The sequence below is a fragment of the Xiphophorus hellerii genome, chromosome 7 (genome assembly GCF_003331165.1).
Source record: "Xiphophorus hellerii strain 12219 chromosome 7, Xiphophorus_hellerii-4.1, whole genome shotgun sequence".
NCBI classification, from domain to species: Eukaryota; Metazoa; Chordata; class Actinopteri; order Cyprinodontiformes; family Poeciliidae; genus Xiphophorus; species Xiphophorus hellerii.
In genome coordinates this window covers 14980110-14998604 of record NC_045678.1, presented here as the reverse complement: position 1 = coordinate 14998604, position 18495 = coordinate 14980110, and the positions used below count along the sequence as shown (strand labels likewise).

Genomic DNA, 18495 nt, shown 5'->3' with positions numbered 1-18495 from the left:
CTTTTCATCAATGGGACTGTCTCTAAACCTTACCACATCACTGGTCTCACTACTGTCTTGCATACCAGGATATATTTGTGATTTACATGTTTGATTTGACTTAGGTTTTACGTCAGATGCCCTTCCTGACACAACCCTCTGCATTTATCCGCACTTGGAGCTGGCACAAGGAATCTTGACCCCTTATGGTGGCATTCTACATTGTGCTGGTCTACCACGTAAAATCCAAAGTATGTGTCAATCAGACAATCAGTACATAGATTTGTTATAAAGTCTATGTACAAATCTTAGAACATAGATTTGTTATAAAATCTATGTACTGATTTTATAACAGTCTATCTTCACAGAGCAAGATTGAGAATTGTATCCCATCTTTTCCCTTAACACACACTGTGTTTATGGAATACTGTGTTGCAAAGCCATCGGGAGGAGAACGATGAACTGGAGGAGGAAAGTGATGAAAAACAGAAGAAGTGATAATTAGGAGCTGATAAGTCAGTTCACTTACAGTAAAAAAAATACACTAACCAAGAACTGCATTAAGTGGTGGCAGACTGATGGAAGGACTTCTTGATGAGAGGAGAAAAGCAGGCTGGGAATGAATGACGGTGTAACAAGAGATAAAGGAATACTTGGAGATCCCTTTATTAAATGTGGAGGCCAGTTTCTCTTTCAGCTGGTGTGACCTTTTATGTTCGAGTACAGGACACACATACACACACCCCCTCACACCCACTGGCAGTGATGTTTCGTTGGCAGAAGACTTCACATCTCCACGCTAAAATCTCATAACAGCAACTTTGAGACCTCTCATATCCTCTCACCCCTTTCAGCTATAACCTCCTCTCTTCATCTACTTCTTCTATTTCATTTCTTTTTCACAGTTTTTGATTTGATTGGGGGTCATATGGTATTACAGTGTGGAGTTCTGCTTGATCATTTGAACGTAGTGTCAGACATTCACTGACATTATAGTTTCACATTTAAAACACTAGCGTTGGAGCAATTTGTTTTTAGCTGTACAGTTTAAATGCATTCTTAATCCTTTTAAAAACAGTGTGTAGAAAACAATCATTTACAGAGACAGGATTTCTGCAATTTTCCACTGAGAAAAACAATAGTTTTGGATGCATTATATATACTCAGTCATGCAGGATATGACAATCCTAAGTTTTTAAATAGAAGGGAACTGAACCACAAGGATATTTTCCAAGTGGAATATTATGGTACAGTTTCAACATAACACCATTCTCTGACAGGAACACATTCACCCCAGGGATAAAACAACAAAATAGAAGTTCAACAGTGTGGTATTTTCAGTCCAGAACAGAGGAATGTTCAGAGCTGTATACTAGATAACTTAAACAACTGCAGAAAAAATGGCCCAACGTAAAACCGGCAGCTCCTTGGGTCAAGACTCACAATTAGAACTGTAGTGAGCTCAATTTGGGTTTAACACTGGAGTGAAGTCATCGATTGAGCATGAAAACCCAATGATAAACTGAGGCGGTGGCATCCTCAGGTTTCATCTTTCTAACACATAAAGGGCAGCTCTGATCCTGATTTTTCTTGTTAGGTGTATTTAACAGCTATTCACACCTTGAGACATTTGACAAAAACAACTTAACTGTTGCTGTTGTAAGAAGACATGTTTGGATATTCAAATGACAAAGACCTAAACTCTGAACCAAACTGTGGACAGCACCAGTGAATCATGGGACCCTATTGACCTCAATACTGACCTTAACAGCTAGTGTGGTTGTTTTGACTACAACTTATAAGCCCAATAAGTCCAACTCATGATTAGATCTGAAAAAGCCTTTTGGTTGAGACATGAAGTGTATTCAAGAAATAAAGAACTAGTCCTTTTTACTTGAGGATTTAGAATGTTGACGGCATGTTTTTCTTGGCAAGTGTGGACAGAGAAAATTGTGAGCAGAGAAATAAAAAATATTTTTAGTATTTTTCCATCCATCCATCCATCCATCCATCGGCTTTTGCTGATAATGGTTTGCGTTCAGACAGTAGAATCTTCTGCCATTTGACCAGTGGTCTTACCTTCATTTGACAGTTGCATACGGAAAATGCAATGCTTAATATGCAACAAAAGACACATAATTAAGACCTCCAATTTCCAGCTCAGCCCTCTGCTTGGATGAATATATTAGATAAGAAGACTGACATATTTTGGAACCTTACATTAGTCAAAGAAATTTTGTAGATGCCAAAGAGCTACTATTTTATGCAAATGCAGGGCTCTGGTGTTTTAATTACATTTGAGAATGTTGTGCCAATAAAAACACAACTTTTAAAGCTTATATTCAGCAATGTGAAAATTACTCTTGACTCTGACAAACTCTTCAGCTGTGTTTGTGTCAAACTTTAGACCCGAGTCAAAGAGGGAACGGTCGGCTTGTTATATATAATTACATTTTAATTCAACAAAATATACAATGGCTGTTGTTTTTTCAGATTGTTGATGTTTTGATTGCTAAGGTTTATATTCAGCTTAAGGTAATTTCTGCACTCTTTTTGATTGCATATTCTACACTGTATTTTATTCCAGTTTATCACGAGATAATTGTGAAATGAAAATTACTATCATTTACTGAGAAAAATTGTTGTCAATCTACTGACAACAATGCAGGATATCCCTCAGTCATATATTGCTTTAAATTCTAACAGCACAACTTAGGAAGTGTGGTCTTTGTGTTGTACTCCTGAATAGACTGATTATGACCTTTGCTGTTTCTCAGTCAAACCTGATTACAAATGCCATTCTGTTGGTGACAATTACAACTTTGAAAATGCTTTGACTTTAAAAAAAATATATATATACAAACAACCAACCTCTTTTAATCAAGAGAAACCTTTAGTGGAAATACCCTTTGATTTTATATACACACCTGATTGACTGGTAGGGTTGCCATCTTTTAGAAATGAAAATAAGGGACGCCCATCATGGCTTCTCAGGGTTATCATGGCCCAAATTGTCTGACTCTACGGGGTAGGGTGCCCAAGGCAGTTTAAAGGCTTATTTTTTATGTTGGTGATTAAGAAAGCAATTATACATACACAGAGGTGAGTCCGAGTTCCCAAAAATCTTATTGTAAGAGCAGCACTACTTCCACAAGTAACGCAACGGTCCTAGAAGGACTTAAGCTTTAATTAAGTAAACATTAAAAAGTAAAGTCAAAAAGCTTCTCAAGCAGTGAGTAACTATTCATAACACATGATTTAATATTCTAAAATTATTAATCAGACAGCCAAAAATATGACATTATATGCAAATCCTGGTATTTCAAACGCTGTTTCTAAGAAATGTATACAGATTAGGGTTGGAGACTACAGGTCTGTGTCTGCTGCATTTTAGTTAAACATGTTTCATTTCATTCAGTGAAGTTAATCACAGAGTAACCAGACATTTTACTTAAATAAAAGTAGCAATATGTCAAAATCATGCTAATTAAAAGTTAACAAAAATATGTTCCAATAAAACTACTCCCAAAGGTTTTCTTTTCTCAAAAGTGCTACCACATCTGTATATATATTAAGCTTAATCAAATAGTTAATTAAATTAAATGGCATATATCTGCAGAATGTCTTATGACTTGAAAGGATGTTAGGTTATTCAAATAGTTCAACCACATTGATAAAATAAACTAATTCCACCTGTACACATGTACTGCTAAATTTGTTCAAGTGCTTGCAAAGTTCAGTTCTTTTTGTTTTCTCCACTGCAATCACTGACTGTGGTACCAGCGAACTGGTGCTACATCAGAACCAACTCTTACCGGGGCCAGACGAATGCTCATCAGGAGTTCAAGGTGGACGGATGGAAACCAACAATTAAAATGTTATGAAAGCCCTTTTCAAAAGGATCTGTCTTGAGTTAAGCAGATCTTAAATTTAGATCTGCCTAACTTAGGACAAAAATCCTTTTAAAACATTCAACTTGGACATTACACAAAAGTCACTCAGTACAGTAGTGATACTACAAGCTCATCGTCTCCATTGTTCCAGTTTCCTATCTGAATATTAGTTTAAGTTAATCAATATGCTGCTCCGGATGTGATTCTCGCCCCTACAGATGGTTCTTCTGACTCAGTGCTATTGGGTTTTTTTTCAATGTCTTCCTCATAATAATTTCTTTAATCCCCCTTCAGTCAATATTTGTCAAGTAAATTTTCTTTGAATATGTTTGGAAAAGAGGATGTTTCCTTCCATGTAATCAGTTGTGCCAAGCTGATGAAAGAATCGGTTAAAACTTGCTTCAGCACACGCTCTAGTTAAGCCCTAGAACTGGAGTGGGTGATATTCTTGTGATATTCCATAAAACTGAAAACCAACACAAGACAATCAATTGTTTTTTTAATCATGTGGAAGAAGATGTGATTTGAAAAATGCCCATAAGCACATTTAGTGGAGGGCCAAACTTGCACAGACTAGACATCAGTGTTTGAAAGGGGAGCTTTTGTTTTACTCAATAATCAGTGGTCAGTGGCATTGTTTTTCTGGGTACTTCAGGCTTAATAGAGCCTTGTTAGCTGTTGCTTGCCTGCAACTGATAAGACCTGCTGACATCAGTCCTCATTTTAGCCAATAAGCTGACAGTTGCCATCTTAAAACGAGAAACATTTTGCTTCTCCTTTCAGATTAAGTGGTTTTTCTAGGCCCACATACATCAACCTTTGTGCACATATTTTGCATAATAATACACAAACTCATACAACTGGATGGGCAATACTTAAAAAGAACTGTTTTGTATTTCAAATTAAATTAGGGGAAAGGCTGCATTTGATCACATGCACATTTTCTATTATGGATGTACCCCATGCTGTGGACACCGATCCCAAGTGAAACCGTTCAACTCTTGTCCTTTTTTCTCCTACTCTTTCCTTTGTTCTCTATTACAGAAGGCTACCACATGTCTCTTATTTGCGGCTCCAAGTCATTATCCAGATATTGCCTCCTTTTTTTTCTTCTTTCCCTCCTTATTCTTGCTTTAAGCTGGCACCCTTGGGAACATAGAGCGTATAGGCCTCAGCTTACAAGAGTTTGCTCTCAGATGTTTGAAATAGTTTTTCTTGTGATTTGAGAAAAAAAACTGTTATTTAACAGATTTGTAGCATCCTCTTATATTCAGGAAGCTGAAGACAATGTGAGGGACATTGTCTGTATGTAGGTGACAAAAAAAATCTTTGTGTAATGTTTTTTTTTTTTTTTCATCTACCTGGACTGAAATCAGAGTTGTGTGTACTGGATGCATCAACTGAACGAACATTGGCCTTTTGCTCATCTTAGTTATTTTCTTCCTCTTTGTCTCCCTCCTCTGTCTTTTTTTCATCCTCCCTCTCTCTTCCAATATCCCAGTAGAACCACTTCAACCCTCACTCTGACTCATCAGCAGCTCTTGCAGAAAATAACAAAGCCACAGAGGATGTGAATGGCTATGATGTTGGATTACAAAAGTCAAGTGTAGGCAGAGCTTCCGCACCTATTTTTCTATGTCTTACCTTCCGACCTAGTACATCTGCATTTGCTGCAGGCATTCTGGGTCACTGAGTGATGTCTGCTGTGTCTTGGGGCTGGACTCACATGAAGTAGAAGCGGAGGATCCCACCCACTCACTCTGTTCCCTTCAGTAGTGCTCTTAGTTTCACAGAGTAATTAACGATAATTACCCTGCTGGCTCTGCCAAGTGACTATTTGCTTTGTAGCAACACACATGCACACAAACAGACACTCAAGACCTTAACCCAGCCCGGCCATCGCTGAACAGCTGAAGCGGGTGTCTGTAAAATTGGTTAAAAGAAAATAGATATGAATATTTGTCACTTTAGAATATGGATGTAAGTCAGAGATTTAGTCAGAGATTTAGAAATACTCAAATGTGAATGTCAAAAGAATTTGGTAATTTTTTGGTAATGATTTATCTTAAATATGTTGTTTTATTCTGGTATAATTGTCCAACCAAAAACTGCAAAAAGTTGAAATTCAAGAATTGGTTGCACCTGTTTAAATTTATGAGGTATTTTCTCATAACTGCTCTCGGCAAATGAAGAATGAAGAATTTGGAGGCAGTTCTTCCTCTTTCACTGTACCTTCTACTTTTACAGCACACTAGTATCACTGACAGTAAAACAGACCCTCGGCAAAGTTTCAGCACAATCATGCATGACAGCTGGCACCATATTCTTAGACATGAAAGTCTCACCTTAACTCCTCCACACATTATTATTGTTTTATTGAGACCAAAGAGCTCAATCGTTGTTTTTCTGACAATAAACTTTTGCCTGAAACCTTATGACTAGACCTGAAAGTCTGAAAATGGGCTGCATACGTTGATATTTTGCGCAGTAATCTCTTACCAAGTTTTGAAAAGTAATTTTATGAAGAATCATTGTGACAATACTCCCACTCATAATATTATTCTACACTATGGGAAGATTGTACAAATTCAGTACTTAATAAATAAAAACAGGCAGGTTTAGTTGCCAACACAACTAAAGCTGAACATTTTCAGCAATGACAAGAGCCAACATAAATCGCAGCATTTCCTCCACTAATCAACCTCTCTTATGAAAAGACAGAAGGGATTAACCTTGACTCTCATATGCTCAATCCTTAAAGAAAACACAACATTTCCGCAAGCATTAATACTTAAAAACACAACACAGCCATTTGATTTTCCATTGACTTCACTTCATCTTTTCTGCTTTTGTAATGCCACGGTGTGAAAAGATGCTAAGAACTGCATGCATGCCGAGCGCACAGATGACACTTCATGAATAATCATCTTTTCCTCTTCGTGTCATCTTTTGCAAAATCCCCCCCACTCGTCTTGGCATCCTTTAGCCCCCTCACACTTCTCACCTCGCGTGTTTAGACTTAAAAGGCCAGCTGGAGGGTTGACAAGCGTCAGTCACTTCAAAAAGCTAAAAAATGTAAGGGAAGATCAGGAATATAGGGAGATGAAAGCTAATGCTCAAGATGGGGTAGAGCAGAAAGAGAGGTTAAAAGACTTACAGCGAACTGATGGTGTCGGTGCCAATCAAAATAACTGATAAATATGGAGAGTTTTTAGTGCAAGTTTCAGATTTCACTTGATTTATTGGTGAACTAACTCGGTCAACAAAAAAGTGCAATTCCCAATTTTTAATTTCCATTTTTGTTTTAGTCATTACATTTAATTACATTTTACAGTCAATAGTTTAATTTCATTTTTTTATGTGCGTTAAAGTCATAAGTAAACAATATTTAAAAGATGACTTTTGGGACCTACAAAAGCTTGGATATTGTTCGCAGATTTTAAATAGTCAGAAAGCTGGAGTCTTTTCAGACACAGAAGGATAGTTTTTGCATGCCAATCATTTTCCTTTTGTTGGAGCAACTTTTAAATTTTAGAGGAAAGACTGTTAAAAAAATCAAGATCTCAAGTGAAACTGACATAACTTAAGATAATAGCACGAGTTTTATAAAACATTTTTTTGTGAAAAACAGAAATGTCTTTCAACTAAATAGAAGTTTGAGTTTGTTTGTTTTTTTGTTGTTTTTTTTTCTCTCCTGGTTCTGCTTTGTCGATCTGTTTGGTTGAAGCCAGCCTGTACAGACTTATTCAATCATTGACCTTTTTTAAATTATCCACAGTTTTTTTTTCTCCCCAAAATTCTGTTGCTTTTCCATATGTTCAATAGAATCTGTCGCACAAAATTAACAAATCCCCTCACATGTCAGTGTCAATCTGTTCTTTACAGGCTCTTCTGTTCATTATTCCAAATAAAACTGTTTTTCCAGTTAAGACACTAAAATACATCACAAACTTATTTAATTTTCTCATAACCTTAACAACTTCATGCATTATATATTTGTAAATGTGCAAATCAAAACAGCTTTCATCATTATTTGATAAAACTTCTCCAGTGGAGTATCTCCAGGTTTTTGTTTTTTTTTTATTTAAACTGATTTTAAATAAACATAAAAAGGAGCTTTTGACCTGTTTGAAATTGTGTCAAGTTCTTTTAGCTTAGTGAAGATGCAGATTCCAGTATGCCGTCTAAACTTAAGTCACATTTAAGTTGCATAAATAAAGACTTCAGACGAGATTGAATTCACTCATGCACTCATGATTTCTTTGAAATGGCAAAATGTTCACAACATTAAGCTTTTAGCATTTGAAAGCCAAATATTAAATGTATCCAAAGTAATATTTTAAAGCTGTTCTGATGGTAACAGTTTAGCACCCAGCAGGTAGAATAAGTCACAACATTGTCCTCACAAGTGGTAAACATGAGTGTTAGTGCCCAAGATTGTCATCTCATGCTGTTCCTAATCCCTTGCAGATTGAGGTCAGCAGGGCTGTTGGAGGATCTTGGTTTGTTTACCATTTTAGCCTGTCAGAAAAAGGCAGAGACGGACTGATTCCGTCTGATTCTTGCAGTGCTTCGTCGCAAAGATGCGAAGTAAAAGTGTTAAATATCCTTTGAAGAAGTGCAGCAAACGATCGTGATGTCGCTTCTTTTTTTTGTTTTTTTTAGCTTTGCACAGGTGTATCTGAGAGGGGCATGTGAATCAGTTTGGTTATCAGGTTGGTGTTGGTGGGTATAGTTGTTACAGTAACTCTGGACTATTCTTAGCGGCCGCAAAGCATCATGTGGGAGGGTTGCTATGGCAAAGGCAGGTTGTAACGTAGGTGCGTCGTTGTGGTAACTGTAGGTCTATTTGAGGCTGCCATTCATTCATTGTTGACTTGAGTGAGAGAAATTAACAACCTTACCAAGATCAAAATCTTATGTTGATGGAACTAAATACTATATATATATATATATATATATATAATGTTTTTGGACTCTTGAATTGACATCATTTTAGCTGACTTAACATTAATCTGATGTCTAACTGAGTAAATCCTAGGGCAGATTGAGGGTGTTGACCAGAAGAGACTACTGTCAAAGGTAGTGTTACTAATTGGATATTTCTCGTTTTTTTTTGTTGTTTTTTTTTAAAGAAATTGTTCACTTAAAGCAGCTTAAATGATTAATCCAAATGGGTTATATTTACCAGACGATTAAAAGATCTGATAATGGTGAATTATCTTAATACTTTGATGTTTATAAGTGTTTCTGGAGCTGAATGAAGTAACTACTATAATTTCTCATAAAAATAACACAACTAAAATCTCTATAATGCTATTTTGAGTTGTTCTATTCTTTATTACGCAGTGCTCTGTCTACAATAAATGTCTGTAGAACTACTGACAACATCATTGAACCATAAGATATTTCACTGCTTTCAAATGTTGATATTTTATACAATGTGTGCTGACTCTGAGCTTTATTTAGACCCATCTTATAACATTGCGCCTCAAGGTTGGACAGCCCAAGTAATTTGACAAAAATCCAACTGAAATGAATGACGTCTATGAGAAAAAAGTGAGCAGACAGATTTTTATAATACTTCAGATAACAAAAACAAGACCTTTAATGGTTTGTAAACCAACTAAAGCAGGAGAAATGTGAGTAAGCCAAGTAGCCGGGATAAATATGAATGATGCATGAAGACTTCATGGAGCCAGACTTCTAACATGATAGTCAGCCAGACTAAAGCTGCATTTGATTTTGACTCTGAAGTTGTGTTTCCAGTGATTACAGCAATAAAAATCAATCAGAAGCCCCAGAAAATAATCTGACTGCAAAAGTTTCACACTAATCCCAACTTTTAAATCCATGGCTGCCTCATGCATAAATCTATCACCAGTTGTTAGAACTGGTGATAGATTCAGTATTAAACCTAACATCTGATAGAAAAAACTGTTTTTACACTTTATCGGGTAGAATTTGCCACTATTTCCAGAACTGACTTTCAAGGTAAATGGAAGATTAGGGTCCTAAAATTGTGGAGAAATATAACAACAGTTACCATTATGCATCAGTAGATGGAAATTACAGTTGACAACATAATCAAGCCCTGAAAAATTCATCCCACAACACATTGTGTCAGCTAGTCTGAAACTAAATGAAGTGCTGTGTCAGGCTTCAAGTAGCACAACTTAATTTTGGAGCTGACTGTGCCTTACCACTCCTGAAAGGCCTTTAAAAGGCATTCGAAAAGAAATACTCCAAAGTATAAAAGATTAGTCACCCATTGCAGACAATGTGTTAAAGGTGCAGATTGATTGCCACTGGAGGTAAGATGCAGAGGGCTTGAGGCCATATGATTCAACTTTGCCTTCACCATACTGGGCATTGAAGGATTGCTTTGAAAGAGAGGCCATCAGCAAACCACCAGTGCAGCAGAGAACACCCAAAGTCGGCTGTGGTTCAGAAGAGCTGAACAATAGGCTTGGGAGTAGCTTAATTTCAGCTCTGACACCACCAAAGGCTTGAACTGTCTTTTTTAAAATCATTCTGTTGGAGAAAACAAGTTTAAGAGCAGATTGCATTGAGCTGTTATCACCCAGACGTCACAGCCATTACTAACACTCAGCCCAAATCGGTAGAAAATGTAAAGCTTTTCAAACGGCACAAACACAATCTCCGTGTGATTCACATGTTAGTCATTTTTATCTCATAGCCCACAAATAAATGCACCAGCAAGACAGTTTTATGAGTTTTTTATTGCTGCCTACAACTTTCATTTGTATCCCTTGCAGCTAGATGGCTTTTGAAACACTCAATTTGAGCAATTTAAGGATTGTGTTCAGTCAGAGCATATCTGTGTTTTCAAGCATGTGGTAAACTATTGCAGAAAGCAGTTTGCTCTTGTCTTGACTTAGTTTATATATCTCTTGAGTGCAACACCTTATTAGAGTGCAACTGTATCTGACCCACTTGATTCTTTTTTAGTCTCGTTTCCTGCTGCTTTTGCTTTATGTTGTTTGTCTCAGAGTGGCTTGTTAAGCTCAAGCAACCAAATGTCAAGCCTCTTCACTCGAGATGCTACAGTTTTTTCTTTCATCCTGTCTTTGTTCCTCCAGTTGTTTAATTAGCAGTGACCGATCCCTGATCTGTCTGTCATTAAACCTCGCTGTGTTTTAAGAACCAGACACACTTAAGAAAATGTGGGGTTTTCTCATCTCAATTAGTGTAATATGTACGTTCAGAACTGAGTACGGTACATTTAGCTCTTTTTCCTTTCATCTGTAATTAGTACTAATGTTGTTAGGGCTACATTTTCACAATTGATTATTTGATTTTTACTGTATTATTGCAAACTAATGTCATGCAATGTACTATGTAATGCTAACAATAATACTAATTACACTATATTAGTATGTTGTTACATTTCAATTAACTAAATATTTCCGCATTATTACCATCTTATTACTGAGGTATATGTAATAGGAATTATATTATAGTCATCATTTTCCACCACTTATTTTAAATAAATAAGGGCTATACTGTAAAGGACTTTTTTTTTTCAAGAGGGGCTCTGTTTAATAATAACCTGCCATAGATAAATATTGTTTTAATCATATATGCATACATATTAGACTTTGGGTCAGACTGAAGCTATTAGCTATTCAGAGGTGGACTAGAGCAAAATGACTTCCACCATAAAACAACTATTCTCTAAAATTTCTTGAATATTTATGCAAGCACTATTTCATGAAAATGTAAGCTAAGGATGCAACTAAAATAATTTTGCCTTTTTGTCTATTTCTGATAGACATTAGTAAACATTTGACCAGCTGATACACATTTCTCGTTAAGGATTACAATATCATTTAGTACCTTATATTAGCCATTAGCATTGTCAGCAAAGTTAATATGACAAAACCAATCATTTCTATGTGTATATCATAGAACATAAATCCTCTTCAGCAATTTCCAAAAGGCAGACAATATTTCTAAATCCAGTTTCTTTAATGATGAGCAAAAGTTGAAAGTTCAACACTGAACTTTTGCTGTACTCTGTTCATCCTTCTTATTTCCTGCAGCAAGTCTTTTTATGACTTGCTATATGGTGATTGATCTTTTTCTGATCTTTTTCATTGATCAGAAAAAGATCAGATTTTTTTACTTCTTCCAACTGGGTTGCAGATCAGAGTCTGATCAGCCTGAAGATCTGCCAATTCTGATCAATATTGGATTTCTGTCTGCACATTTACTTTAATCCATTGTCATATTTGCATTGTGTCTTTAAATTAGCACATTGTTAAGCCTGTATGCATTATTTCAAAACCTCTAGGGACATCAGGTCAACAGGGGCCCCAAGCAGTTGCTTATGTCTTCAACTGGCTTTGGTCAAGTGTTAAAAGTGGGGAAAAAAAGCAGAATGCAGAACATGCAGATTGTTCACACTGTCATTGTGCTAATAGCCATATAGCTCTGAAAAAAAAAAAATCAACTTGTTGAAAAAATGTGGAGAACTTTAGTTTTCAGGCTTTGAAAATTCACTCAAAATTATCAAATCACTGTCATGTAGAGTTCCAGCTTCTAATATTTTCCAAATTTAGCTAAACATCTTATTCTTGATATTTATGCAGTGCCTTGTGACCTGCTGACCTTCTGACCTTACTAGCATTTAGCTCTCAATAATACATTAAGCCCTGGAGTGCAAGAAGTTAAATCCTGTTTGAAATCCTCCATTTCCATCTTCCACACACACATTAATATGCAATACTGTGGCTCCCTGATACCGGTCCAAAAATACTCGCTCAGCTAAACATGTTTCTTTAAAAAGCTTTACATGTTTATTTCTGTCGCTCTGCTGAGCGTTTCCAGCCTTCTGAAACTCTCACATCTTGATGTCTCTCTTCCTTCCTCGCACCTGAGTGTCCCACTCTCTCATCTCCTCTCTTCAAGCCATCTGGCTTTTTTTCTGTACTATTTTTTCACCCCTTACTTGTACTGTAGATAGAACTAAGCGGAATGTATTACAGTAATTTTTAACTTCATGTTTGCATATTTAGTTCATGCAATATTAATAAAATATCTGAGATGTTTTGAGGTGGAATCTTGTGTTGTGTTTACTTTAACAATCAATATGGTATGTAATCAGTCTGAAAGCAATGCTAAGAGCATCCCCAGAGGTATCTGGCTGTGCGAGATAGAGAAAAAGCCATCAACATGCAGTGTCATTTGAAAGTCATATATGGATGAGAAAATAGAGGGCGGTCTCATCTGAACAAAGACTATTTAAATTAACGCCTTTTCCTCACACCTTCTTCTAAGAGTGAATCAGATTACTTGGCACTTAGAGCTGCATGGGTGTTTATTTTTACACCCCTATAATGGTATGATAAATCAAAAATGCTATTTAAGCATTCAGCATTTGAAAAATTGCACATGGTAAGTACAGTGTCTTCCAGAAGTATTCATGCACTTTTAATAATCCACATTTTACAACTGATTTTCTATTGGATTTAGATCTGGATTTTGACAGGCTCATTCTAACACATAAACAGGCTTTTAACTCAGCTATTCCATTGTAGCTGTATTGCAGGGCTGATGTCCTGCTGGAATGTAAATCTCCTCCCATTTCAATTTCCTGTTGCCTTTAATTCTGTCAGGATTGCTCTATCCCTGTTTCGATCAACTCTGCCAATCTTCCCTGTTATTGATGAGAAAAAGAAAGCCTACCCACAGCATGATGCTGCCCCCATGTTTCATAATGGTGGATTGTGTGCTATAATAATGTTGTATAATAACATGCAGCATTAATTAAGTTCAACACATAACATTTTCCTTGCAAGCTAAAATGTTTGATTTTGGTTCAAATGACCAAACCATCGTTTTCCACATTTGCTGTGTCCACCACATTGTTTGTGGAAAACAAGACTTTATCTTCTTCAGTCAGTTCTTCTTCTGCTTTGCACTTTCCACTCTAAAACCATATTTGTGGAGTTCATGACTAATGGTTACCATATCAAAAGTTTCTCTTAGTTATGTATCTCTGTAACTCCTCTTACCCTGGCTTTCGTGGCTGCTTCTCCGATAAGGATCTCCTTGTTCAGCTTGTCAGTTCAAATGGAAGGTTTTGCGTTGGCAGGTTTGTGGTTGTGTCATGCTCTGCCTTATAATGATGATGATAATAACTTTCTCTCTTTTTTTTCTTTTTTTTCAGTGATCCCTGACTCGTTGACAGTAACAGCTCCTCCCCAGACTCTGTCCAAAGTGGAGGGTGACACATTACAGCTCAACTGTGAGGTGTCTCGAACCACAATGCAGCATACACACCTGTCGGTCGGTTGGTACCTCAGGTCCCCTGAGGATGCGACTGCCCCACCTCAGGAGCTGGTCACTCTGTCCAGGGACTTTGTTCTACGCTCTGGAGGACCTTATCGGCAGAGGATGGCAGCGGGAGATCTCAGGTTGGATAAAACCAGTGCCACATCCTACAGATTGACCATTCACAAGCTCCAGCCAGTAGACCAGGGGCTGCTATACTGTCAGGCAGTCGAGTGGATTCAGGATCCAGATGGAAGCTGGTTCGCAATGACACGCAAGCAGAGTGAAAAAACACAGCTCCGCATACAACCGACTGGTGAGTGAACCCTCCAGCTTCATGTGAGGTTCAAGACTTCTTGCAGACCAAATCCATTGCAACTTTTTCAAAGTCACACAGGAGAGGTTTAATACCTTTTTGAAAATGTTTTCATCAGTGGCTCAGTAGGTAAAGGTATGTCTTGTGATTAGTGGGTTGTAAGTTCAAACACCTTTTATGACAGTCTAAGCCACTTTGGCGATTTGGCTTTGGTCAAGACTTTTGACCCCTTTGCATTCTGGTAGGGGTCAGAGGTCCTGGTGGCACTGATTAGATGGAAGCCTAACTTCTGTCAGTCTGCCCCAGTGATGCTCTGACTACAATGTAACTCACCCACACAACTGTGTGAATGTGTACAAATGGAAAAATGACTGATTACAGTGTAAAGAGCTTTGTAATCCTCAGACTTGATTTAGCGCTATACAAGTGCAGACCAATTACCATTTACCATGACTCAGGCTGTGTGAACTGAAAGCCATTAGAGCAGAGTGCAGCAATTTATTGGACAAAACAATAGACAGATTTTTTTACTCAAGTTTTTCATTCATCAAAATAAGGACCTGAATCAAATGATGTTTTTGTCTAGTTATTTAACTAGACAAAAACATTGTTGAGATCTAATTTCTTTTTTTAAAGAGGGACCTGACACGATAGCAGCACCTAAGGCATTAAAACTGTCTGTGGGAGTAGGTTTTCTGTTGGTCTCTTTCTAAAACGAAAGCCTTCATTCTTGATTCATTCATGAGCAGTAATAAAAGATCCCCTTCAGTTTTAAAAGAAGGCAGACAGTTAAAATATGCACATCCAGTAAAGGAAATCTTCAAGATCCCAAGGTCTTTACACTGCTTACATTGCAAATATCTTACTTTTAAATCAAATTAACTTTAAATATTTTGGTGAGAACAATATACATATAATTTTGGTGCAAAACTATTTATAATCACAGATCTAGGTTTGTTAGGGTTTGTATAGTTTATGCAGTCACTGTCTTTAAACTTCAGTGACTAGTGATTATTTTGTTATTTGGTGTTCCCAAGAGAAAAAAGTCTGGCCCACTTCCCCCTCATATTTTTACATTTTAGAACAACATATAGCAGAACACTTTCTACTAAATCCTTATCGATTAGTCATGATTACAAAAAGTACCCACAAAAAACATTTTCCTCTGGACATGAGTATAGTTGAAATTTAATAATACAGGTTATGTATTGAGATTGATATTTGCTGAAGGCAAGTAACTGCATTGATCCATTCTGAATTACATGATGTATTTCAAATAATATATACTATTTATCCTTTGAACCAACAGTTAAATTGACAATGCCACATACGTATCTAAGAAGGTTATCTAGAGAGTTAAACATATAGTAGAAACCTTTCATCTGACTGAACTCATGATTCAATTTCAGTTTTTCATCATTGAAATCATCCTTGGGATCACTTATACTGCTACCCCTTGAACTCTGCACTGCATTTGCTCCAATCCAGTTTTTTTCATAATGGGCATAAATTGAAAAATTTATTTTAAAATTCAAAAAGAATAAAAACAGTGCACTTTTGCTGTACTGTCTAGCCTTCGTTTTTTCTACTTGTTGTTCTTCAAGTGATGCTCAGTGGGTTAGAGCAGTGGTCCCCAACCCCCGGGCCATGGACTGGTACCGGTCCGTGGACCAATTGGTACAGGGCCACGCAAGAAATAATTAAATATTTCCGTTTTATGTGTTGAGTCTGGAGGATCTTTTATTTTGAAAATCCTTTAACCGAATTCTGTTGGTTACGTCTTGTGCGCCAACATTGAGCCCACAAGCAGCAGAATGAGCAACAGCATCCGTGTCAGTCGTCTCGACGCGCCCCCCCCAACCCGGTCCCGCATATTTCCAAAGTCTTGCGGTCAACCCCCCCACCCCCGGGCCGCAGCAAATATGCGACGTCTCAATAGGTCCACAGTACTAAAAAGGTTGGGGACCACTGGGTTAGAGGCATGCTTGGGAAGAAAAGGTAGCCATATTTAAAGAAAAACACATAAACCTCTGTGGATTTCTGAAAGGCTCCTGCTTGCTTCAGATGTAATCTCAATAGGTAAGTTCTCCATAGTTTTTCCTTTTGCTTGCTGTTTTAAAAGAGAACGTGACCTATTCCCCCAAGAGGTCACATTAGATTAGGAGAATAATGTGAACTGCCTTGCAACTCCTGCTTACTGAAGCTACTAGTGGTTCATAGTTTTAACCAAACAAACTGACACATGGACACAAGAATCTGGGTGTTGAACCACCAACTCCAATCAGTAAACAGTTCTGCCCCTTCCACTTTCTGATTCACAACCACACATTGGAGACAAAGCGTTTCTGTGGGAACCAAAGAGAAAAATGGGTAATCACATCGGTCTAGATCCCCTCTGTCCTTTTGATAGGCACACACGCCTGCATGTGGGCCGGGTTCCTCTGATTGCTGATCAGTATCTCACGTTAAGCTCATTAGCTTACTAAAAAGGGCTTAGTTAAACCTCCACAGACTCCCCACTTTTGTATTTGTGTCTGTTTGACGGGCAACATTACAACCAATTCCAAGAATAAATTTAAATGTCTCAAACAGTGTGGGTGTTTGACATGGGAGACTTATGGCTTACACATAAACAACATCCCCAGGCAGCACATGGCCCAGGGTTCAGAAGCCAAAATGGATATTTTTTGTCCAGTTGTGCAGTTGTATAGTAGCATATTAATGTGAAATATTACAGACATCATCAAATCTGTTGAAAGCAAATACATACAGAGAATAAGCTTCTAAGTAATGAGAAGGAAAATAAGATAAAGACAGAGTTGGAATGTGAATGGAGGTACTGGGATGGGAATGATTTAATTATACAGAAACAATAGTTAACTCACTGACCATCAGTCCATCTATTGTCTGTACTTGCTTTATCTTGCATGGTCATGAGGCAATAATTGATCTCCAGAAGTCAGGGGGTGAAAAACAAGTTGTCCGCCCAATATAGGTCAACACAGAGAGAATCACACATAAGACCAATTTAGCTCCAGGAGTACCCTAAGATAACTCACATATGCAAACTCCAAATAGAAAAGAACATTATTTAAACAAAAGACCTGCTTTATACAAAGCAATTACACTAACAATTACCACATCATGCAGTCTGTTGACATCTCAATAAAATAAATAGGCCCAAGTATTATAATGGCCCTTCCAAAGGGTCATAGGATAAGGATAAGAAACATCACACCTTCTTGTGACAAAGTTCTGGCCATTGCTCTTTAAGACTCTATGATTACATCACAGAGGCGTACACCATCGCAATATGGTGGAAGCACGATAATCTGAGATGACATAAAGAGGGATTTGTCTTTGGGGGTGTTCTGGAAAACGGAAAAAGCCCAAAGAATGTGTTTGGGTGGCTGGCATTGTAGTATGTCTCATTAGATAATCATCTAATAAGGCCATCAGTCTCCTCACACACCAGAAGGACATGTAACAAAAGCTGCTTTATAGCTTTGCACATGCACATAGATCTTATCAAGCACTTCAGACCCACTGTAATGTATTCCATGCACATAAAGAGACTCTATGTGCTTCTAAGAAAAGGCCAAAGATTTGGGTGATAAACTGCTTTGCCTCTTGCTTTGGTGACTGTCTGATGCCAGCAAATCACTTCAAAGTGAAGATCGTTTTGCCTTTGTCCATTAAACGCTGATCCGCTGTGGCCTCATGCAACTCGACGGTGCCCCAGCTAGTGCAACATGTATGAGAACAAGGGGTTGAGTTGAGATCTTCCATAAATCGAGTTTCAGATCAGCTCATGCTACTTCAGAGAAGAGACACCAAAAAGCTCAACCCTCAACACACTTCTTTGCTTCATCTTTCCTGTAATCTATAATTGATGCAGTTATTGTTGCACGACAAAGAGAATAAGCAGCTGCTCGGCAGTATACAGCTGTATATCGGAGTGCTTAAACTTCGTTATGTGCATATTTTTTTTCAGCTTGTTTTTGTGTG

General features: G+C 37.4%; 1 protein-coding gene across 2 annotated transcripts in view; it reads left to right on the top strand.

Moving 5' to 3' along the window:
• Positions 1 to 18495, top strand: part of igsf3 (immunoglobulin superfamily, member 3) — a 110035-nt gene that overhangs the window by 51672 nt on the left and 39868 nt on the right. For both annotated transcript variants that reach the window (XM_032567659.1, XM_032567658.1), the window contains exon 3: positions 14068 to 14487. In XM_032567659.1, coding sequence (XP_032423550.1) covers positions 14068 to 14487 — 420 coding nt within the window. The remainder of the gene's footprint in view (positions 1 to 14067; positions 14488 to 18495) is intronic.